Source organism: Aspergillus alliaceus (assembly GCF_009176365.1).
Source record: "Aspergillus alliaceus strain CBS 536.65 unplaced genomic scaffold BDW43scaffold_37, whole genome shotgun sequence".
NCBI classification, from domain to species: Eukaryota; Fungi; Ascomycota; class Eurotiomycetes; order Eurotiales; family Aspergillaceae; genus Aspergillus; species Aspergillus alliaceus.
Window position 1 is genome coordinate 152070 of NW_022474720.1, and position 23351 is coordinate 175420.

At 49.1% G+C, this 23351-nt stretch overlaps 9 protein-coding genes across 9 annotated transcripts; 3 read left to right on the top strand and 6 right to left on the bottom strand.

Moving 5' to 3' along the window:
• Window positions 1-66: 66 nt before the first annotated feature.
• BDW43DRAFT_301970 (YggS family pyridoxal phosphate enzyme) lies at window positions 67-1778 on the bottom strand (the record flags this gene model as incomplete). Its single annotated transcript, XM_032045153.1, has 2 exons — window positions 67-890; window positions 1754-1778. The coding sequence occupies 2 exons, from the start codon at window positions 1776-1778 to the stop codon at window positions 67-69; spliced, it is 849 nt and encodes a 282-aa protein (XP_031897902.1).
• A 172-nt stretch (window positions 1779-1950) lies between these two features.
• On the top strand, window positions 1951-3649 carry BDW43DRAFT_283428 (uncharacterized protein). The gene has a single exon (XM_032042752.1). The coding sequence runs from the start codon at window positions 2659-2661 to the stop codon at window positions 2923-2925; it is 267 nt and encodes an 88-aa protein (XP_031897903.1). The 5' UTR covers window positions 1951-2658; the 3' UTR covers window positions 2926-3649.
• Window positions 3650-4546: 897 nt separating this feature from the next.
• BDW43DRAFT_145022 (histone deacetylase hosB) lies at window positions 4547-8221 on the top strand. Its single transcript, XM_032038365.1, has one exon. The coding sequence runs from the start codon at window positions 4657-4659 to the stop codon at window positions 7924-7926; it is 3270 nt and encodes a 1089-aa protein (XP_031897904.1). The 5' UTR covers window positions 4547-4656; the 3' UTR covers window positions 7927-8221.
• Window positions 8144-9501, top strand: BDW43DRAFT_145028 (AN1-type zinc finger protein). The gene is made up of 2 exons (XM_032038366.1): window positions 8144-8309; window positions 8389-9501. The coding sequence occupies exon 2, from the start codon at window positions 8440-8442 to the stop codon at window positions 9370-9372; it is 933 nt and encodes a 310-aa protein (XP_031897905.1). The 5' UTR covers window positions 8144-8309; window positions 8389-8439; the 3' UTR covers window positions 9373-9501.
• A 29-nt stretch (window positions 9502-9530) lies between these two features.
• On the bottom strand, window positions 9531-10672 carry BDW43DRAFT_283431 (thymidylate synthase). Its single transcript, XM_032042753.1, has one exon. The coding sequence runs from the start codon at window positions 10599-10601 to the stop codon at window positions 9609-9611; it is 993 nt and encodes a 330-aa protein (XP_031897906.1). The 5' UTR covers window positions 10602-10672; the 3' UTR covers window positions 9531-9608.
• A 191-nt stretch (window positions 10673-10863) lies between these two features.
• Window positions 10864-13044, bottom strand: BDW43DRAFT_301974 (tRNA-ribosyltransferase family protein; the record flags this gene model as incomplete). The annotated part of the gene is made up of 8 exons (XM_032045154.1): window positions 10864-11050; window positions 11106-11293; window positions 11351-11428; window positions 11476-11533; window positions 11616-11936; window positions 11992-12075; window positions 12155-12405; window positions 13030-13044. The coding sequence occupies 8 exons, from the start codon at window positions 13042-13044 to the stop codon at window positions 10864-10866; spliced, it is 1182 nt and encodes a 393-aa protein (XP_031897907.1).
• Window positions 13045-16489: 3445 nt separating this feature from the next.
• BDW43DRAFT_313401 (double-stranded RNA binding motif domain-containing protein) lies at window positions 16490-17118 on the bottom strand (the record flags this gene model as incomplete). The annotated part of the gene is made up of 3 exons (XM_032047585.1): window positions 16490-16710; window positions 16918-16977; window positions 17049-17118. The coding sequence occupies 3 exons, from the start codon at window positions 17116-17118 to the stop codon at window positions 16490-16492; spliced, it is 351 nt and encodes a 116-aa protein (XP_031897908.1).
• Window positions 17119-18979: 1861 nt separating this feature from the next.
• BDW43DRAFT_145138 (uncharacterized protein) lies at window positions 18980-19991 on the bottom strand. Its single transcript, XM_032038367.1, has 2 exons — window positions 19848-19991; window positions 18980-19285 (listed from the first exon to the last, which is right to left on the bottom strand). The coding sequence occupies exons 1-2, from the start codon at window positions 19861-19863 to the stop codon at window positions 19074-19076; spliced, it is 228 nt and encodes a 75-aa protein (XP_031897909.1). The 5' UTR covers window positions 19864-19991; the 3' UTR covers window positions 18980-19073.
• On the bottom strand, window positions 19941-21219 carry BDW43DRAFT_313402 (uncharacterized protein; the record flags this gene model as incomplete). Its single annotated transcript, XM_032047586.1, has 2 exons — window positions 19941-20118; window positions 20180-21219. The coding sequence occupies 2 exons, from the start codon at window positions 21217-21219 to the stop codon at window positions 19941-19943; spliced, it is 1218 nt and encodes a 405-aa protein (XP_031897910.1).
• Window positions 21220-23351: the final 2132 nt, after the last annotated feature.

A 23351-nucleotide genomic window follows, 5' to 3' on the forward strand; every position in this document is an offset into this window, starting at 1 on the left:
TTATTTTTTCTGATATAAGTTCGTAAATCATGTCACAGCCCAGGTCCGATACCCACATTTACAAGTTTAGATCACTCTAGCCTGATCCTTGGGTGGTCTCTCGCCAAAGATGGTGGTTCCTACGCGAACCTGATCACTGCCCATGGCAATGGCGCCCTCAAAGTCCTCGCTCATACCCATACTCAGTTCTAACCGGGCATCATCCCCCTCCAATCCCAACTCGCCGACAATCCGATCGCGAGTCTCGCGCAAGCACACAAAATCCTCGTTCTCGGTCTCCGGCGTGGTTGCCTTGGACCTGGCAATCGCGCCAATGGTCATCACCCCCTGCAGCTTCAGCCGCGGACACCTCTCCCGGATAAAGCGACAGAGCGACACGGCACCGGAAAGGGGGTCGACGCCCGACTTATTCTCCTCGCCGGACGTGTTCACCTGCACAAATACGCGCAGTTGGGACCCGTCGTCGGTGGCGCGCAGGTCGGGCGACCGCTCCCCCCACCCTCTATCCAAGAGGGAAGCTTTCTTCTCGGAATCGACACTCTCGACGGCCCAGAGGCCCCGCACGTCCCGTGCCAGGGTCACGCATTTATTCGACTGCAGGCCGCCGATGAAGTGCCATTTGATGGTGGCGGGGAGGAGCTTGGATTTCTCCTGCAGTTCCTGCAGATAATTTTCGCCGAAGTGCAGGTGGGCGGTAGGGGATTGGTGAAGGGCTAGGACGTCGGAGGCGGGCTTGAGCTTGGAAACGGCAATGAGTCGGATGGGATTTGACCTGGTTGTTGCTTTGGCTGCGGCTGTGTTGACGCGCGACGATACCGATGCTAAATTGGAGAGTAAGGTGGCGGTTCGGGCGGGGGAGGGGAGCATGACTGTCGTTTCTTGTGGTGATGCTTGAGGGGTCATTGCAGGGGTTTGACAGATTTAGTGGAAAATAAAAGATGATCACAATTAGGAGAGAGAAGAGAGAGGGGGGGAAAATAAAAATGAAAAAAAGGAAAAGAAAACGAAAAGGCCTTAGTGGAACGGAGTGTATGTTGGTATACCAACTCTTAGTCAATCAAGTATCTGCCTGGAGATCTAAGGAAGTTAGTTAGCGCTAGCCACACGTGATACGGGAGATGAGCGATTCGGTTCCAGAAGATTATCCGGGGAAAAGCCGTTTTCGTCAACTCTGCAGAAGATCCAACGTAAGTGGTAAGAAGTAGTTTAGTTTCCGGTCCACTCAGTCTTAGGGCTATTGGAAATCTAGCGACTTCAACTTTAACTAGTGCATTGGGATCCATCCATTGTAAATATATGTATGTACAACAGAAGAGATGAAAGGGGGAAGAAAAGAAGAAGAAGAGAAAGGAGAAATGAGAGGCAGAAACAGAAAAATGAAAAAGTAAAAGAAGAAATGGGCCAGTGTTGGACCCTGTGACAGCGGACCGTATGGAAAGAATCCACCTGACCTTCCGTACAATTTCAGCCTACACTATCAGATTTCAGGTTGATTGTTTTTGTTCCTACATTAGTAAGGAACCTCGAAAAGAAGAAGAACAAAGGTAAAGTAAAATTGAGAAAATAAAATAACCACAAAGAAGAGAAGAAAAGAGAAAGAAAAAGAGAAAAGAGAAGAGAGGAGAGAAGAGAGAAGAGAAAAACAATATGTAATCAATCATGGCAGCCTAGACCTTTTCCTTACCAACGGAGTAAGACCTCACTGGGGCTTGTACCTTTTTTTGGTCTTTCAGGCCAAGACGTACCATGCAACGGGGCGCAGTTGGCCGAACCACCATCGTCCATCGGCCAACGACTACTTTTCCCTCCTGAATAAATAGCCTATCCTATCGGGAGAGTCTCCCTAGTCGCCCGGACACATGGATAGACAGACGAAAGGATTGGGCGGCAAAACTCGGCGGCAAAGGAGAGAAGCAATTGTCGGTTTCTATCCATAGCCAAAAATAAATTGTAAAAATGAAAATACTTAAGAAAAAAGGTCAATGATTCAACCACCATTGGTAATGTGGTACTCGAAGTCTTGACGCCGGACTCCACCTGACGTCAAGGACTTCAAGTTGTTGCCATCACTGATCTGTTCCTGCGTACTTGGACTCCGGACCCTCTTGGGTTTTATTACTAGTGAACTGCTGCTTATTTCCCTACAAATTGTATTCCCCACCCACGTTCCGTCTACTTCCACTCTGACGCCTGGAGTGTAATTGCACTTCTTTCCTATCCTTTCTTTACTGCCTCTGGGGGTAGAATGTAACTTTCCTCCTACTCCTCTTCTTCTTCAGCTACCCTATCAGGTAGATATCAGAGAGGCTGCAAGAACCCTAAGTTGGTTATGGAGTGGGATCCAGACCAATAATCAATACATTACGCCCACGAACCGGAAATTCAAGAGCTCATACTCCTTGACTGGCAACAATTGTGAGAAACAATCAAAAAAGAAGTGACGCGCAAAAGGAAACAAAAATAGAACATATTCATCACTGGATCTCACGGATCATCTCCCGTTATTGTGAATTTACCGGAAGTCTGCGGAGTTGATCCAACCCCCTCAACACCAACTTTCGGAACAGGCTGCCCGTTAGATTCTCTCCAATTTTACTATATCTGGTCGGATACTTGCAAAACCAAAAGAAAGAAAGGGAAAATTACGCTAGAAGAACCATGTGTCGCCAATTCTTCACTATCTATGGATGGTGTCACTGCGAAGAGGATAACGGCCACGAGCTTTGCGCAGCTCGCAGGCGAGACATGTGTCCAGGGACATCAATAGAGACAGTTCATATGCAATGCTTCTGCAATCATCACGCCAGCAAAGGGTTCAAATCCGAGAAAAAGGCTCAGAAGTCAACCTCGATCGACGAAAAGCGCTCGTTCGCTCCGCGGAAGAAATGGTATCAGATCTGCGGAGCACGGTCACGGACTTATTGATGTGCTTTTTTTCTTTTAACTCTCTCCCTTTATGGTGTCATATGCAGATGAATGGCTGGTTTCTTTTGTCCTTGCATTGTGGAATTCTTACGTCTAGGTTCGGGATGGGACTATATTTCTTTTCTCTCTTTGGGTCATTCGGTACGGGTGTTTTGGTCAGGCCTTAGGCGTTCCTTTGGTAGTGGTGAGGGAAGGGTGTTGTTATTCTCATCCTTCTGATGTAATTTGCTATTTATCGCTTCGTGTTTATGTGCAGACTCCTTTCTCTCTTGGGAATAGAACCTGTCGGATATCAATCATGGTCTAGGCTAACGCTGGTTAAGTGTAGCGGATTTAATGGCATGTCTGCTGGAGTCTCTGTATAGAGTGGATGAATATAGTAACATGACTGATTATGGCCATTGCTTTGGACGGGTCACTATACGAAACAATAATAAATATCAAAAGGGAATATCAAATGCAAGAGAGGCGCCCTGATTCCTTTATTAGAAGTTCCTTCACAATGGCTGACCACTTATAGTCCCCTCAGGTAATATACCTAGTTTTTGGTTGTTAATTTTCTGACTGATTAACTCGATTTGTTCCCTGAAGTGAGTGTTCAACTTGCCTTCGGAGATATTCGGAGAACTACACCACACAACCCTTGTTACTTTAACGGTATCTTGTCTATGTATAGCTGCTGGATGGGTTTACCGATGTAAGCCCTAGTCATGTCCTACTTCCCTATCTATCTACGGTTTCGGGGTAGTTTTAAGCTCGTGGAGATGGAATCAAGAAAAGATTATTTGGTAGTCATTTTTAATATTCCTATGCCGGTAATCCCTGTTTGTATCCAGGAGCCAATTTACCATCTCGTAGATTTACCCATCTACTAAGTACTGTACCACCTGCGAGGTTTACTTGAAAGGGTAGAGAAGAGTTTCATTCTTTTTAGTATGATACCGCCACAAAAGAATGAACGGAAGCATGATCTGTCTAACCATTCCAGAAGCAAGAGATCGGAGATCTAAACCACCCGACGATGCATATCCGGTTCAGATTCCGCGTCCTATGCGATATAGGTTAAAGAGAGGATAGAGAATGTTATCGGATCCTGATGCCAAGGGAGGGCGCATCTTGCCAACCCAAGGCCAGGGATGGGTCTTCTTAGGGGCTAGTTATGTGGGGACCAGCTCGGGCGAATGTCCCATAGTTTGGTCTAAAGACAGGAGAAACAAGGGAAGTAGATAATGTGTGTTCAATTACCTCTTGGACAGGGTGAAGGATGAAAGGTTTACTTGTTATAAACTGGTAGTCATACATACATACTTACTAGGTATGTACTTCTATGGGACGAGGGGGGTATAGATAGTCAGAATGTCAAAGGAAAACAAACCTTTTTAAATCAGGAACAGTATAGTTATGGTTATTTTTGTATGTATGTATGTGCTATGTTATGTTATGTATGGATATATATTCTTAAGAATGAGGGATCAGGGGAGGTTGAGAGAAGAATGGAGGATCGACTGCCCCTTACCCGATAGGGAGAAAAGCTTAAGGGTCACTTTTGTTTCCGTTTCCTCTCTTCCTTTCTCTTCTTTCTTTTCCTCTCTCGTTCTTTGTTTGGATTATCTCACTTCTTTCTAATTCCCTCTCACTTGACCCTGGTTCTATTGTTCTGTCCTTCTTTTTTCTATTTTTCTATTTTTTTTTGGTATTGATTCCCCACCAAATGAACCGCCTATCTGCGTCATGGACCCCTCCAAGCGCGACGACCCTCCAGCTTCATCCACACCCTCAGAAACAATCATGGCACCAACTCCCACCATCGATCGTGTAGACCACTTGCATTGTATGAATAATCCATCAATGCTTCTCTCCGTATCTTCCTCCGCTTCCTGTCTCTTATCTCCCGCAAATGCCCCCGCGCGCTCTACATCCCCTCAGGCCCATAAAGCCCCTCGGCGCATCTCTAGTTCTAGCTCTCTGAGAGATGAACATCTACATGCCGGTTTAAAAAAGCGCTCGTCTACTGCGTCGCTGCGATCCATCCATAACAACAGTAGAGCGTCAACATCCCCCCACCGCAGTGTATCGCAACATACATCCTCGTCCCTTGCCAGCTCCCCTACCGCCACCACACCAACCACGTTAACGAGCCACAACATGCTGTCAAAAAAGTCGCGTCATGCAAAAGAAAATGAACACCCAGCCCCTACCGCTGCTTCTATTGCGATAGATCATTTTCAAAGAGAGGTGGGGTTGCATCAATCCGCGGATCTACAATCGCAAACGCTTGTGGTAATTCATGATGCATGTTATGGTCATCGTTTCTCACGGCCTCGTACCTCTAGAGTAGCCCTAAACGCCATTGTCGAAAGGCCAGAGCGAATCCTAGCGAGTGTCCTGGGTGTGTCTGCGGCTTATGTGCGTCTTGCTCACCGGTATGAAGGGGGGAGGTTCCCCCCCCGCCCAGATATGAACCTTGACGAGCTTCCTGTACCCCCTTTCCAGATACGCAGGACGGCCCGGTCTATGCCACTGAGCTCACCGGCAGTAACGCACGTACATGGGTCCAGGTGGATGGATGATCTGAAAACTATGTGCGACGCGGCAGAATCGCGACTCGCGCTGAACGGTAAGGAATTGGTACGACCCCCGAGTGCGGGAAAGGAAGGGGCCATGGCCGATACCCCTGGATTTCATGAAGGTGACTTATACCTGTGCTCGGAGTCTTTGGACGCATTCGAGGGGGCTTTGGGCGGCGTCTGTGAGGGCGTCGACGCGGTCTTTGGCCCAGGTTCGACGAAACGCGCGTTTGTGTCGATTCGTCCTCCAGGTCATCATTGCTCATCGGACCACCCGTCGGGATTTTGCTGGATCAATAATGTCCACGTAGGCATCTCCTATGCTGCCATGACTCATGGGTTGACTCATGCGGCCATTCTGGACTTTGACCTTCATCATGGCGATGGCTCGCAGGAGATTGCATGGGAGCAGAACCGAAAGGCTGCTGCAGCCCCTCGAAGCGCAGCAAACTACAGAAAGACTGCTATTGGATATTTTAGCCTTCATGACATCAACTCGTATCCGTGCGAGATGGGCGAACCGGAGAAAGTGCGCAATGCAAGTGTATGTATTGATAAAGCACATGGTCAGTCGGTGTGGAACGTTCATCTGGAGCCGTGGAAGACCGAGTTGGAATTCTGGGAGCTCTACGCGTCCAAGTACGCAGTGCTGATCGAAAAAGCGCGCGCATTCCTGCGGCTTCACACTGAACGTCTTGCTAGTACCCCGAATCGATCGTCACCTGTGGCCGCTATTTTTATCTCTGCAGGCTTCGATGCAAGTGAATGGGAAGGAGCCGGCATGCAGAGACATAAGGTGAATGTGCCTACCGAGTTCTACGCCAAGTTCACCGCAGATGTTGTGCGAATGGCAGAAGAGGAGGGTCTGGGTGTGGATGGAAGAATCATCAGTGTTTTGGAGGGAGGTTACAGTAATCGTGCTTTAATAACGGGTGTTTTGAGCCATCTGTCGGGGTTAGGGGATGCGAGATCATGCTTGGCGCCAGGTGAGGTGGACTACATGGCCGATCGCTTGACGAACGAGATGACGGACCGGTTGGGCCTGCTTGACATTTCGGCTAATGTCCAGCACCCAATACGTCTGCCTGCTTATGACAGTGCTTGGTGGTCGCCAGCTATACTGGAGGAACTAGACGCCTTGGTATATCCGTCACCGGCACCTACGAAGCTTCGTGAGAAGTCTGCACCGACCTACTTTGCTCCCACCCAATCGTTTACCGCGAAAGTAGTCATGCCCCCTCGGGATCGAAAATCAACTGGTTCTCAGGTCAGCGTAGAAACCGAGGCTCCGCAATTGCCGCCGGTTGGATGGGCTACTGCAGCGCATGAACTGTCCAAGGTTCTCATCCCGAGCCATCGGCAAACCACAAGCTGTCGGCCGGAAGAGCTCAATGCAGAAGCCACACGTCTCCGACGGGAACGTCAATCGGCCGCCCAGCACACCAGCATCCCTCCAGCCGAGCCTGAGGAAAGCCGGATGAAACTTCGCGCAAGGAAACCCAAGACTCCGTTGCCCGAAACCCCAAAAGCAGAAATATCTAAACGGTCTGCCATCGATAAAAATCGCAGAACCACCATCGAACGTGCCAGTGACCTACCTGATCCGTCCATCGACAAGTCGCCTACTACGCGCAGCACAACCCGTAGAAAGAGTGCTGCTTACACCATCGTTTCAACCCCAGAACACAGAGCCATGGGCGAAAAGTGCGTTCGCTCGGCATCGGCAGCTAGCGTGCGAAGGTCTAGCAACTCTCGATCTACGACTCCTAGGCGCCCCTCGAGCCCTCAAAAGGCGCCTCCTGTCCCTCGGGTTCCGTCCGCATTCTCGAAGTTGTCCACTGGCGAAGGACCAGCCGTCGTGCCATCCAGCATGCAGGATACAACGCAGGACGATGTGGATAGTTTGACAGCAGGCGTCCGGAAACTCAATATTAAGCTGAAAGTGCCGTCTCCCGAGGAACACGCCGCGCGAGAAAAAGAGCGCGAGCGACGGGCTTCGAAGGGGGGAGCTAAGACATTGAAGGCCCCCAAGAAGACCTCCGGCATCAAGGGCTTAACTGCTCCCACTAATAAGGTGGCGGGTCGTTCAACCACGGCTCTCGCGAGTGATCTTGCAGGAGATTCCCCCGCACCGTCGCTGAATACTTCCAGCACGGTGACCGGCTGGAGTGACTCGAGTAAATCCGCAGAAATGTCCTCGGCGGCCTCATCCCAGGTGCTTCTCCCGGGAATGGCATTCTCTCCCCCCGTTACACCGGGAACTACGCATGATGTTCCGCGTCCGCAATCCGCGTTATTTTCTCCTCCAACATCTGAGCCCTCCTCCAAGACCGGCATTCCGGTATTTACATCCAGTAGCTCCATTCCTTTTGCGTCAGCGAGTGCCACCCACGGTGACGTCTCCCCCAACGCAACCACACAGCCACCCCTCTAGTTGGGCTAGGGACATTGCCTCTGATTCATCTGAATCCTGATAGGTCTTTTAATTTTTGGGAAACACTCTATTCCGTCCGATTTTTGATATCCACCTTTCCTACCACGTTTACTTTGTCAGATGATGTACCCTTTGGTTTTGAGTGATTGCCTTACATCCACCTCTGGCACCTTTTGCCCGAAAGTTTCACATCACATAACATATCCCTCCAGTTTTTGTTGCACTTTGTCGATATACCCCTTTAGGTGTTGGAGTTGTCATTTAAAGAATCCTTGTTAGGAACAGAACAGAACTATATGGTTGAATTGATAATCCGCCGGACTTCCTAAAAAAAGCGCACATCATTATCTCCGAGATCTGATAAGGCGCCACCGCCCTGATGAGTAAGCCATCTCTCCGCATGTGCTGGTGCCTTCTAGCCTTCTCTTCTCTTCCTTGCCTTTTGACTTCCACGTTTTTAAGGAGGCAGAGAGGCCTCCCATCATTTCAAGCTCTACTTACACTGCCTACACAATGGCGCCCATTTCCATCACCAAAGACCAGCCCTCGGCGCAGGAATCCTTCACACAGATGGCCGATAAAGATCTCGAGTCAATCGGGCGACACTGTCAGTTTGAATACTGCAATCAACTCGATTTCCTCCCTTTCCGCTGCGAGTCCTGCCGCGGAACATTCTGTCTTGACCACCGCACGGAAACGACGCATAGGTGTCCCAATGCCGGTGAATGGGCTCGGCGAAGGAATGGCCAGAACTCCAGCACCGGCACCAACCTTCCCACGCAGAGACCTACGATCTACAATTCCGACCAGTGTGCCCACCTCGAATGTAAGACCCTTATCAACACCATGAAAGACCCGGGCGTCCGATGCCCCAACTGCAACCGCCAGTACTGCCTGAAGCACCGACTCCGGGAAGAGCACGACTGCGCCAAGATCACCCCGCTGGGCGGGCGGCCAGCCGCAGCAGGCTCCAACGCAAACGACACTCTGCGCTCTATGTTCGCGCGGGTCCGCACATGGGGCAAGGATAAGAGCCACGCCGCGACGCAGAGTCTCACCCCGACCCCGAAACCGAACAGTCCCGCGGCGCGGACCACTCAGCTGAACACCCTCAAGAAGTCCGCCAAGGGGGACGCCAATGTTCCCGCCGACAAGCGTGTCTATCTGCACGTGGTTGGCACTTCGGATACGCAGCGAGCGGACCCGCCGAAGGGCGACTTCTACTTCGATGGCCGGTGGAAGGTCGGGCGGGTTCTGGACGATGCAGCGCGACGGCTGGGTGTGGAGAATGTGAACAACCGGGCTGAGGAAAAGGAACGCCTGCGGATCTTCCATGTCGAGTCGGGGGATTTCCTCGAGTTCTCGGATGCACTTGGAGCTAGCAAGGTGAAGTCCGGGCACACGATTGTTTTACTGCGGGGGGCGGGAGTCATGCTGGGGAAATAGAGATATAGATTTATCCTTCATTTTTCGGTTCTCGGTTCTTTTTATGTTTTTTTCTTGTTTTTATCGATTAGGCGCAGCCATGATACCATCTAACTTATCAATCACATCACATACGTACATACAATTCATGACAATCCATAGTCTATCTTCAAAATCATAGTGAACAAAGGTATATAACGCACAAGTTTTAGGAAAAGCACGCACATCAAAAAAAAAGGAAAGAAAAGCAAATTCTTTTAAACGCTCATCTTCATCTTAATAGCCTTATGCGGGTTGTATCCAACGACATCAAAATCCTCCGGCTTCCACCCATCAACCACACCACTGCCTTTATCATCGCGACGGATCTTCAACTCCGGGAACTCAGTTGGCTCCCGCACCAGCTGCTCCTGCAAAGGTTCCACATGGTCCAGATACACATGGGTATCGCCCATGGCATGCACAAAGGTCCCTGGGTGCAGGTCCACGGCATGGGCCAGCATGTGGGTCAGGAGCGCGTAGGAAGCGATGTTGAAGGGCACGCCCAGGGCCACGTCACAGGAGCGCTGATAGAGCTGGCAGTGGAGGAAGCCCTTCTGGTCCCGGCCGTTGGGGTAGGAGACGTAAAACTGGGCGAACATGTGGCAGGGCGGGAGGGCCATCTTCTTGAGATCGGCGGGGTTCCAGGCGCTCATGATGATGCGGCGATCGAACGGGTTATGCTTCAGCTTGTGCACAACCTCGGCCAGCTGGTCGACGCCCTGACCCGTGTAGTCGGTTGCCGCGTCGACGTACTCCGCCCCGAAGTGTCGCCATTGGAACCCGTATACGGGGCCCAGGTCGCCCACCTCGCGCTGGTCGAGTCCCACCTTGTCGAGGAACTCGCGGCTGCCATTGCCGTCCCAGATCTTGATGCCCTGCTCCGAGAGCGGGAGGGATGACGTGCAGCCGGAGATGAACCAGAGGAGCTCAGCGACGACGGCGCGGAGGAAGACGCGCTTGGTGGTCAGGAGGGGGAGGACGGGGATGGGGTCGTCGGTGGGATTGACGCCCGGTTTGGAGAGCGAGAAGCGGAGCTGAGGCGGCGCGAAGATAGAGCGTGTCCCTGTGCCGGTGCGATCGGGCCGGTCTTCGCCTGAGGCGAGGATTGTGCGGATTAAGTTGAGGTATTGATGTTCCTCATGATTGGGGTTGTGCGGTGTACCATTGGCTCCTGTGCTGGTTGACGGTGTTTCTGCGGAGGGGGACATATTTGTGCTAGTATCTTCGTGGAATTTGTACTAGTAGTAGTAGTAGTAGTAGTAGTAGTAGTAGTAGTAGTTGTTGTTACTGTTGTTGTTGTATGTCCTTAGTTGTACTGTGAAGTTGGTTGAGTTTCGCGGATAAATGTTCGACGCGACGCGGTCACGAGAGCACGTGATTGACAGGCTATTTACATTCTATCCAAACCATGTCGCCCTGCTATGAATATGTTATCGCATGCTATATATGCTCGGATATATACTCTATATGCTAATCTACCATCAGATCTACTCCGACGCCCCGTAACGCTCCCACCACCCACTCTGGGTACTTGGACTTCTCCCCGTAAAGCTTGCTGAAGAAGTCCCGTAAGAAGGCGGGGAATCGATCCTCTAAGATAGCCTGTCGGGCAGCGCCCATCAGGGAAAGAAGATAGTGAACATTGTGAATTGTAAGACTGCTCATGGTCAGCGCAAGATTTTAAAGGAGGTGCATGCCAAGACAAATCTTACAGGTGAGCGCCAACAGTTTCCTTAGCCGCCATATGGTGTATATAAGCTCGTGTAACTCCAAGACCACCCTGGTCTTTGGGCCGACAGACGGTACAATTGCACCCTTCTTGCACTGGCCCGAAGTCCTGAGCAAACCTGTGATTGCGCAGGTTAAGAGTACCAGATGGGACAACCGCGTTTCCGAATCGCTGAACGTCCATCAGTCAATGCTGCCATTCTGAACAATCAACCGTGGGGGATCTTACAGCTGTTCTCGTAGGCCAAACACAGTCGAACATGTCGGCACCTAGGGCAACTCCTACAATCAAATCCTCGGGGTAGCCCTGAAGAACGTTAGACGGTGCTTAAGGTCGGCTCTAGAATCACTTACGACGCCCATCACATATCGTGGTTTTTGATCCGGGAGGAGCCCAGTGCAAGTATCGACCCTTGGAACATTAGCCAGGACCTACCGAGAAAGGGAAGCAGAGAGGGAGAGGGGAATGTGCGTGTTCGAAAAGAAAGACATACACTTTGCAGAACTCGTCCTTGGCCTCTCCTCCAGAAAGTCCGCCAATGGCAATTCCTGGCGTGTCTCGCGCGACCATCTCAGCACAGCACTTCTTTCGCAATTCGAGATCTAACCCTCCCTGGATGATACAGAACAGGTTTTGCCTTTCAGGGTACTTGTGCGCGTCGATGCACCGGTCTAACCACCGTACGGATCGCTCCATAGCTTCCTCAATTCTTGCATGATCCGGCGATGTAGTCGCTATCACATCATCGAGCTGCATGATAATATCCGAGCCTATCGAGTTCTGCAGGGAAATGGAATGTTCCGGGGTGAGCAGCCTGATCCATCGTCGTCAGATATAATCTTGGTAACTCCAGGAGGGGACCACTGTACATGGGTGAACCGTCGTGAGGACTCAGGAACCGCACACCTTCTTCCGTGACCGTAGCCAGTTTGAGCAAGGACACCATCTGGAATCTAGTGATCTGCGTATCAGCCATATGCTTCACGATGTGAGACATCATTGCCCTCTCTCTTTCCAAGTTATATATCATACCCTCCGCTATCGGTAAGAATATTGCGGTCCCACCCCTGCAACTTATGCGCGCCGCCCACGGCGTCCAAGACCGCCTGCCCTGGTTTCAACCCCAAGTGATACGTGTTATTTAAGCACAGCATGCATCCTGTCTGCTTGAGCTGATCGTATGTCAGGCCCTTGAGAGACGCCTGCGTCGCAACCGGCATAAAAATAGGAAGAGGAACCGAGCCATGGGGAAGATGGAGGGTACTGGCGCGGGCTTTCGTGGTCTATAGCATTTTTGAGGAACACTGTTAGGACCGGTCCAGAAACGGTTAACTCGTGAGAGAGAAAAAGTGAAAAGTAGAGCGTACTGAGCATTTTGTATGCAGATCGAACTTCAACGCCGAAGGCATTGGCTTGCGCGGCGCAGCAGCGGCCGATGCAGACGTCGACATCTTTGCGATTCTTGCCTCGCTCAGATTCGCGGGGAGGATGGTGCGGCGCAGCGAGAGGGTTCTCTCACTCAGAGGACTATACGATGTTTGCTTAGTTAAGGAGGATCGAAGGCATGTCATCAAGAAAAGGTGGTATACTAGAGGTGGTCAACTTCTGCCGCAAGACCGAACAATTTCATTATCGATAGAGCAATCACTGTTTGTCGATCGATCAGGGCTGTTTGTCTTGTTTGTACAGTTTGCACCATGTCTCATCGACTGATCGTTGTATTGTATCATACCATACGATACATACGCTCTACATACCCCTAAACCCTATGTATTGCCTTATATGGAGATGAGCGAGGTCTATAATTGTGCAGATATCTCTGTATTCAAGAGAAAATGAACGTTGAAATCAATGGCTCTCCCTCATAGATGAGTTCACCATGGCGATATGACACATCACATGCATACTAAGATCTCATCCATGGCACCGCCTGGAGCATGCACGCTTGGCTGGCTTTTACTGCGCAACTTCGAAATCAGGTCAAACTTTCACAAACTAAACTCACCGTCCGCTTGATGAAGCCAGTCTGTAAAGGGTGCAAGCTCTGCCTCTCGTACTCGCACGAGATTGATTGGCTCTGGAGCAATTATAATTGTATTCGCCACCACAACTTTCTCCAGCGAAGTTCTTCCCGGCATTTGAGTTTGGCTCATGCCGTGCCTGAAAATCCTTCCTGGTTTACGATTCAGAGGGCGGGGGTATAACTGATGCCCTTGTTGCTCAGGGTAGCTTTGGATTCCATTCGTCTGATATAGGGGTCCCGAGCGCCATGGGAGAGAAGGGAAAGGACCACCAACATGCTGGAAATGTCAAAGATCTAGAGGAAGATCCTCAGGTATGGCGACAACGACGATTCTACTGGGCTCCGATGCTAATTACCCCGTTATTAGAGGATCTACTACGGGGACATCGAGGCGGTGGGTCTCAGACCTCGTGAGAGAGCGATATGCGGATCATTCCGCTATGCACCGCAATTTATATTCTCTGCTATCTAGGTCGGTCCAACATTAGTATAACACAAGGGCTCCAATGGCTTTGCTATCTATCTACAAAGTGATGGCCAGGCAATCAGTTAAATAAAGGAACAGGTAATGCTAAAATCCTCAACGAAGACACGGAAGATGATCTCCTTATGGAGACGAACATGATATCATATCAATACACGTATGTCAATTGCCAGGTCAATCCCTTCTTCGTCTCACTACTGAAACGCAATCAGCATAGCGCTAATGGTGTTTCTGATCGCTTATGCTCTCTTTGAGATCCCATCGAATTACTTTCTGGTAGCTAAGACCAAGCGTGAGACTATTCCGAGGAGTTCAAGCTCGAGCATTCATGCTTCTTAGAGTGAATTGCCTCCCTGATGCTAGGCTGGGGTACATCCACCATGGGCCTCGGTGGCGCACACAACAACGTACAGGGGACTGGGATTCGTTTACTACTTGGAGATACCTCGATATCCATAGCCTTCATCATTTACGACAACTCTTGTGTAAATCTTACTTACACTACCACAGTGATGGAACCGGGGCTTTTACCCGGGGCTTGTTGACTTCCTAACCTTCTGGTGCCGACATTCAGAGCGGTCGACGCGAGTGGCGCTAGTCCTCGCATCAGCTACATTGGCGGGCGCCTTCGGTGGAGCAATTGGTTTGGGAAGGTCTTAACGGATTGGCGGCTATATGCTCACTATGTGGTGTGTCTTCGTCTGTTGAATATCTCTTCCCCCTCACCCCTTCAACCTAACACGGGCTCGTACATAGACAGATCTATTTTGGTAACCCCACCCCCTTTTCAGGCCTCTCACTTTTACGCCCGCAATTACCAATGGTCTCGGGTATACCGGCTTACGCGCTCAGTTCATGACAGTGCCGCCATGGGCGGTCGCCTACGTTAGTCACAACCGCAGCAGCCTGGTCCGCAGATCATTTCAATAGGTACGCTATGTATATACCAGGACGTGGGCCGACTTCATTAAACTAACTCAATACGACTGAACCGTAGCCGCGGCCTTCTTTCAGCGGGATTCTCCTTTATCGGGAAATGGGATTCCTCGCCGCTGCAGTTCTTCCACCGGGCGCGTATCTCGTACGTTACCCGCAGCGATATTTCTTTATGGCTTTTCTAAACTTATCGGCCCATACTTACGTCCGCTATCACCGATACGGCTACTTCATAGCCACCAGGGGCACCTTCGCCTGCACCCCCCTCTCCTCGGCTAGCTCTTGTCCAACCTCTGCTCAACAGCCGGGACTGGGCTAGCGATTGCACTAAACGTGTTAATCGGAGCACCGGGAATTTGTAGGCGTGTGGATTTATAAAGCCAAGGGGCTATCCGACCGGGAACTGGACCAACGCGGCGTTTCTTCTACTTGTCTGTGCGGAGTGTCTCCTATTGTGGGTGTATTATGGATGGAGGAAGAGGAGGACGGGAACAGAAGACCAACGTGCGTACTAGGAGAAATTCTTCCCTCGTTCGTCGTTTTTGTTGTTGTCGTGCCCTTTGGGGGGGGTTTGGGAGGGAAGGTCCCTTCTTTTGTCCTTGGTGGGAAATGTGAAACATTGTGATCGGCACTATATCACGGATGAGTGAAATTAAAGTCGGAGGAACCATGGTACGCGGCACGTGAGCAAAGAAATAAGGTTAAGCTCAGGGCATGACACGAACTGAACCAGCGATTTGGGTCTCGATGGTGGCTCAGGTGGTCTAAAAGTATATCCACCGGATTAGCATCAGCGCACCAGTCAATATCCACGAAAATCAACCGAACACAGCGGTTTTTCCGAAAATGCACCCCGGGGGAGATCCCGCCCTCAAGGAAAGAAAAAGGAAAAAAGGCGAAAGAGAAAGAGGTAGAAAAGTGAAGGGTAGAAGTAGAGTGTCCACAAGGGAGTTACCGTCCAGTGCAACTATCCAACCACCCCCAACGAGCCATCGTCAAAGACAAACTCAATTGGGGACACAGATCACTTTCGAGGGACGGGAAAAAGAACGGCCATCACACTGAGAAAATCTGTGGTACTAGACGAAACCCCTAGTCTATCTTTGTTCTTTAGCTGCCTGTCCTGCGCGGCTTCGCACGTCCTCAACATACCCCATATCTGATATGTAGGGCTCAAGTCCGCCTATCCATCGCTACCATTATTCGCAAGGGACAAACAGGGGCGACCGAGATGGAGTGGAAGGAGAGCGAAAACCGTACATCTGCAAAGTACGAGAATTGAAAAATGTCAAATTTTTTTGTTGTTCGTCATAAGGTAAAAATCTGATCTGATCTGTCTGTCTGTCTGTCGTCAAATATAATCGTGCCATAATATCCGTATGCAACCTGGTCCATCTGTATAAAAGACAAATGAGGAAAAAGGAGAGGGAAATCAAAGAGAAGCGAAGAAAGCGAAGAAAAATGACCGGAAAGCATACACAACTGGGTCGGTCAAGTGGACCATCCTCTGACAGAATTTGCATCCAAGAACCAAGAAAACTACAACCAGAACAGAGAAGGAAAGCAGGGCAAATAAAGCGGCAAACATTCTCGTGCCCAAATCATGATGGCACCCCAAGGAGGGCGGCATCTGCACCAAACCACCCTCTGTATGTCCCTAAGTGTGTCCCCTTGGAGTTGCCAAAACGTCTGCATTGCAAAATCAGAAACGTATCTGTCGACAGCCGAGAATGTTGTACACGTCTGCGAAAGCCGAGTAATCGGCGGCAACTTGAAGAGCTTTTCCTTTCTTTCTTTTTTTGGGGGGGGGGAGGGGAGGGAAGCAAGTGAAAAAAGGGGGGAGGAAAGTGGAAATAACACGTAAGATCGAAATATTGTCAGAAAAGAAACAAAGTTACAGCCACCCAGGAGACAGAAGGTCTCGTTAACGAGGCATCTGACGGGAGTACGCGGGCGTTGTTGAAGCCTGAGGGAACATTTGGCCTTGGTAGGCGGTATTACGGGAAGTCTGCGGGATGAGCACGTTCAAGGCTTTCTCTGCTGCATCCTCTTTGGCGTTGTTGATATAATTGCCGTCATACCAGAATTGGGCAGAGTACTGTCTCCCTTGAACCAGGACGACGCAGGTCCAAGCTGTGCGACCACCTAAGAGAACGTTGACAAACCCGTTAGTGCAAAGGTTTTCGATTACAAAAGTCGGTGAAGTTGACTCCACTCTTGTTGTGCGGAGAACAATATTCGACAACAAAGAGGACTCTTTTTTTTCCCTTTTTTTTTTCCCATACCGTCAAGACGCCATGGGACGAAAGGGTATAAAAGAGAAAGGCGGCAATGGAAAGAATGGGATCATACCTCGACGTTCGGTATAAATGTTAAATACGGGCTCTTGCAGCTTCTGAGACCGGCAGTGTTCTGGTCGGTGAGAACACTTAGCATATGAAATGATATCCTTTTCGAAGGAATTCCAACAAAGTGGGGCATACCTTTGAGTTGCTCTTGCCAACTGGACCGAACATTGCCATTATTCGCCGGCGGGACGTTTTGAACTGGCATCCTGAATCACAATATTCTTGTCAGAGAAGTGCAGAATTGACACTTTGCTCTTCTAGGGAAATAAAACCCTAGTCTTCTGAGAACCTGGTCAAGGGGGGAAGTCACGGGTTAGGGTGGAGTGCGGATGAGCCTTTGTGCAGATAATCCGAGATACGTAAAAGGAAGAATGAAACCAATTGACTTCTGGGGAAGAAATTTTTGTCTTCCTTTCTCCTCTTGTTGAACTGTTGACTTGTTTTTCTTTCTCTCTTCTCAATCCAAACAGTCTCGATGGATATGGGAGGCGGGGAGTCATATAAACTGTGGGCCACGCCTTTTTTTAAACAAAAAGAGGAAAGGGTAAAAATAAATAAAATAAAATAAAGACAAAACCAAAATAGAAAATAGTAAACAGGAAATAGGAAATAGGAAATAAAAAAATACACCCCTCCAAAGCGTCACAGATTTTATTTTTTGCCGTGACAAACACGGAACCTAATCAATAAACCTAACAGACAGGCTTATGCACGTCGCTGTGGACATGGCACAGCGTCAGCAAATTTCTCTCCCTCCCCCTCTCCCTTACCCTCCACTTAAGAAACGCCAGTTGCATGGAGAACATGCGGATCATTTGGAGGCTGCAAGCTGGAACGGCCCGGCGCACGCCGACTGAGAATGTACCCTTGAAGAAACGCCAGAGGACCAGGATAGCAGGCCACTAGTCTCCACACACGCCAGACCCATGGACTGACGCAGAGGTCCAGCGAGACGCTTGTTGTACAAAAGAGACGTACCACTTCCGATCTGTTGGCCAACTCAGAGCCCTTCGTTTATTTGGGTCGTGCCATCGTGGCCATTGATCGAATTCATGATCTCCCTCTTTTCTCTTTTTCTCTTTTTCTTTTTTTTCTAATCCTTGTTCCATAAAGTGTGCTTTTACCCATCGGGTACAAACCAGCCGTTTGCCTCATGAAAGCACTTTTCAGAGAAGAGGACAGGGAAGAGAGAGCGAAACGCTTTCTGGAACGGTTGGATAGAGTGGAGGGGTTGTGGTCTTAAGGTCGTTGCCCAAAAGCGGAGAGGAGGGGCCCATATGATGAAAAACAACGAATTGAAAGGAAGATCGGTTCACGTCAACTCGATATTCGAACCACTCATAAAGGTGGAAGCGGGACTAGAGACCACATTTGCCAGCTCATCAATGACTTATTCCGAAATCAGGAATACAAAAAAAGAAAAGGAAAAAGAATGAAGGAAAGAAAGGGAAAAAGACATCAATCCCATCCGTTTCTCAGCCCTGCACTAAACCGGTCAATAGGCCGGGCCGCTGTGCATGAACGTATGCTATCGGGGAGTGAAGCGTTGCAGATTTATGGATTCATGATATCAATATCACGGTAACAGGTGCCAGTTCAATGGAGCTCACAAGGAATGGCCCAAGCGTGCACTGGTCTGCAGGAAGCACAAGCGGCCAGCGAAGAAAGGATTGGGTCTGGATGTACTCCGTACCAGTCCAGTCCCAGTAGAGAAATCTCCATGATTCGCTGCATTCTTCTGGCACTGTGTTGGGCATTCATACGTGCATTGATCGATTATTATTATTATTATTTTTTGGAGGGGAAAGCCCCCCACGAAATGAAGTTGCAGCCGAATGAGGGTTAAAAGAAGAACAACAGACATAATGATACAGCTCATCAAAGAGTAGAAAAAGAAAAAATAAAAATAAAAATATATTAAAAATAAGTAAATAAGTAAATAAAAAAGAAGGGGGGGCCCATCCACACACATCAAGCGGTTATTATGAGAACCTGCATGGAAAAGAAGGCGCGATTGAACATCGGGGAATGATGAAGCGCATCCACGGAATCCCCTTGATTCGCGCGGCGCAATTTTTTGGGACGAGCCTCGATCTGCCCCGCATCGACCTCATCGACAAGCTTAATTGATCTCTGTCCACTCCCACGGGTAGCGAAAGGCTAGAACCATTCTTTTCTCCTAAGCAGTACGCTAACTGGCATTCCGTTCTTCCGCGGCGTCAATGCTGGCCCAATCAACCGGGCCCCCGTAGCAGTGGCCCAATTCAGAACGCATCGTACTTCACTTCCCTTTTTGCTCCCAAAACGCCCAAATCTCATCGGGTTCGTGACTTGGTCCAGCGCGAGGCCAAGTCGGGAGAGAACATGAGTAACTTATACGAAATGATTAGCCGTTAGGTTCAATTCAGTAGGTTTGTACACGATATATATCTCTCCCAAACCGATACACATGAACGCTAGATAGGGAACGGGGCAACAAAAAAAGAAAGAAACAAAATTTAGAATAAGATAAAATCATTACATGCGGTTTGTATTCCAAGAATCAACTATTTCAAGTAAAAAGAGGAAACAATTCACAGTAAGCGAGGTTGTAAACCAAAAAAAAAGAACAAAAAAGAACACAACCCCTTATCCATAACAAATGAACCTCTCATTTGGCTTGAAATGCATCCTACCTAGTACTATTGAATCCGAAAACATGCTTGCCCTGAGTTTTATTGCCGCCCAATTATGCCCATGAGAATATACACAGGGATATCAGCCCAAAACGAGAAGAAACGGAACGGAACAGAACAGAAAGGGCGAATAGAAAGACAGAAAGACTTCGTGTCAAATGCAAGCTCATCAAGACCATCCCAAAACACTGGCAATCATCTCCGAAGTTCAAAAAGAAAGAGATCAAATCAAGAAGCAGAAAATCAACGAAGAGCATACAATAAGTTCCCTCCATGTTCTACTAGTTGACATGGTAACAACACGTCATGCTATCATGATTGTCTTTTCCCCGTGGCCGTGCGCCACTCGATCTCATGCTGAGCCTCGTCGGTGGAACACTTCACCAAGAAATCGTCGTGAACCCATGAACTCCATACTCCTCGTGAGTGATGAGCGCATGGGTAACATGAGCTGGCTATGTTTCCTCGAATGCCACCGGCGACGGATGGAGTCATCAACCAAGACCATTAACCCCGTGGCCACGATCATGCTGGACATGTGGTTAGTAAACGTCCACGAATCTCTTCGCCCCAAGACGAAAGAACACTTACTCGGCAACATCTGGCATCTTTTCATATACAGACTCTTCGTTGATCCACATGGAGGATGGGGGAACCCAGCCACCCTTAGCCTGCTCCTCGGCGGCTTCCATGGGAGTCAGAATCTCCGGAATAAGATGAGCAATCGTCTTGGACGTCCGCAGGTCTATCAGATGGAAAGCTACCTCCTGCAGGTCTCCATCCTTCCGATGTTCTCGTTTCCACTGGTATCTGGTACACCAATATTCAAAGTCATACCGTTTGGACATTCCGGCACCCCGTCTTTTGATCTCCACGTGGGCGTAATTCGAGAATTCCAGCATGACCGCGTCAGCCAGAGGTTGATTGTGGCTTTCCTGAACGTCTAAGTCCTCGTCCTCATCCTTCACCGACCTAGGAGCCAGATCCCGACGCTTCTGCTTCGCGCTATGCGTCGAATGATCGCCACTCGAGCCCGGGCGCAAGCCGGCTAACGCATTACTCAATGATCGTTGGAACCCCGGCCGCTTGTTCGGGCCGCCGGACGATATCCGTCTCCTCTCGGAATGACACACCTCGCGCTCGGAATTGCGGCAGTAACGGCGGAAGGAGAACTCTCGCGTGTACAGGTCATACATGCGGAGGTGGAACAGTATGACGGGCTGCTGATAGCCGTCCCTCCGCGGGGCCAGGGTGTGCACGCGGAGGTTCATGTTCCCGTCGAGCGTCGTATCATCATGGCCGATCAGAAGCCGTCGCGAAGATGGGAATAATTTCCCAAAGGTGGAGGAATTCGAGGGGATCGCATCCGAGGGGAAGAAATCCGTCTCGGCTCCCCGGTCAATCACCTCATAGCGCGGTTTCTTCGGCTTTTCGTCATCGTGGTTGGTCGAGGCGTAGGTTGATACCGAATCTTTCGGGTCCATGGCTTCTCTCCGCTTCGATGTGGGCCGCTCGCTGTAGATCGTAGGGGCCGTGCTTTTCGAACGATCCGAGGCATCACTGTATGTGGAGCTCGAACTTCCTCCCGTCCTGGAGCTGTGCTGTCGCGACGATACACTGTATGATCCCATCGTGGCGTGAATTTAAAGTGTCGCAGTTTGAGCTGGGCAGACGTAGATAAAGCGGCTTTGTCTCCGCTAGTAATTTAAGATGAATCGGGAAAGGTTCAGGCAGGATGTGAGGAGGGCGGGGGTGAATAAAAATCTAAGTTAGACAAAAAAAAAAAAAAAGAAGAGAGAAGCGAAGAGCACGAAAAACAAAGATCTGGTCATCAATATGTACTCGGGATCCCAATGTCCATTCCAGTGGCTGAGTGAGTAGCAGTATTACTCAGAGAGTATGACCTATCAACGGGGGATACCCTAGTAGGGCCTTGTAGTATAGTTAGAAGGGCAGAAATGAGAACAACAAACTTCCAACGATCAACAGGAGAAGACTGATGTGGTCATACGATAGATAGTATTCGGCGGAAAGGAGGGCACGGAGTTAAGAAAGCAGTAGGAAGGGAGGGAAAAATCCAAATGCAATCAAAAAGAAATTGAAAAATCAAGATAAATAAAATCTGAATAATGTGCAAGTAAGGTGATCCGAGTCAAAGAGGGGGTCAGTGTACATAGCAGATGACGCCAAGGGCGGCAGACTTTGGGAAAATCTACGATCAAGGAACGGAAATCCGCATGGAAAGAGTAGGTACCTCATTCCACGATGCGCGTGGCGCAGGGAAAGTTGAAACTGTGGGAGGGCAACGAACGAGAACGAACGCTGCTGTAAATGCGGTGGAAACGGAGTGAGCCACGTTGCGGACTGTTAGCAGATGTTGATCCTTGATGCCCTACTATTTGATTTATTTGTCCATCAATTATTATTACACACTCTATGTTTATCTGTCGTATTATATTTATTTCTCTCTTATTTATCTTCCCCCTCCCGAGCTTCTCCAAACACGTTCTTGGTTGTTTAGCCAGTTTTTCCAGAGAAAAAGAAGAAAAGAAGATGGAAGAAAGGGACAAAGGAAAAGAGGGAGAGAATTTTCTTCCAAGACCAAGGAGGGATATTAGACTGTAGATCTTAGAAGATGGGGTGACCTCATTGTACCTGTCCGGGGGAATTCTCCCTTAGTCAATTTAAATATGCTAAGAGACAATTGCAGTGAGTGACATTATCAAGGAATGATGATAAGGTTGCACCCAACATAAAATTGGAAAGAAAAGAAAGACAGACAACCCCGCACAGTTGAATCTCATCTAAGTGTAAGTACCCGATCGATTTAAATCCACTACTAAGGAAAGGAAAAAAGAAAAAGAGAGAAAAAGAAGAGAAAAAAAGGGCAACGCTACCTAACCCCACTACTACTATTTTTACTAAAAATACTATTTTTTTTAAAAGTACCACTACCACTAATACTTTTTTTCTGTAAAGCCTACCGGGAAACGGAAATGGTGACCGTTTCATTCCACGATCTGCGCCGAGGCTGACAATGAGAAGATGAATGAATCAATGACTTTATGTTTGTTTGTTTCTGAAGTAAGACAGCAGTCAAGTAAGGTGGCTTGCGATATTCTCCGACCTACCAACGAGAAGAGATCTCATCCCTACCACGGATTATTCCGGGGGATCGATCGGTTCAACGAACTTCTTACCACCACACTTCCAGGCGATTCTCTCCTACATTCAAAGGAAGATTGCATGACATGCTGAGATATCTTCTGACCAAACATGCCCCTGCAGTTCCATATCGTTACTACTCTTACTTCTTACTGCTAGTCTACTGTATACTCCCCGTTTCACATGCGGTGCAGCCTCTCTAGGCGACAATTGCCGCATCACTGGAGAAACCTTCAGTCTTTTTTTTTAATTTTTTGAAAAAACCCTCCTTTTGTCCTTATCAGATGACAATTTTCACTCTCTCACTTCTATCTCCCATGATAGTCTTTTTTTTCCCCCCCCTTGGATGTAATAAATAACTCCCGACGGAAAATTGCCTGACAGCCCAACCCTAATTTTCGAGAACAGACCATGGAACCAACTGGGGCTCGACCATTCGGATCGGACCGAAGCCCAGGTCAGTGCTATCTATCCCCCATCATTACTAAGTATTTGGTAAAAATACCTTCACAACCATTACCGGTAAGCCATCCTGTTTGCTGGTGTCGTGAGATACTACCGTACTACTTAGTACTAGCCAACAGATTTCCGTAACGCA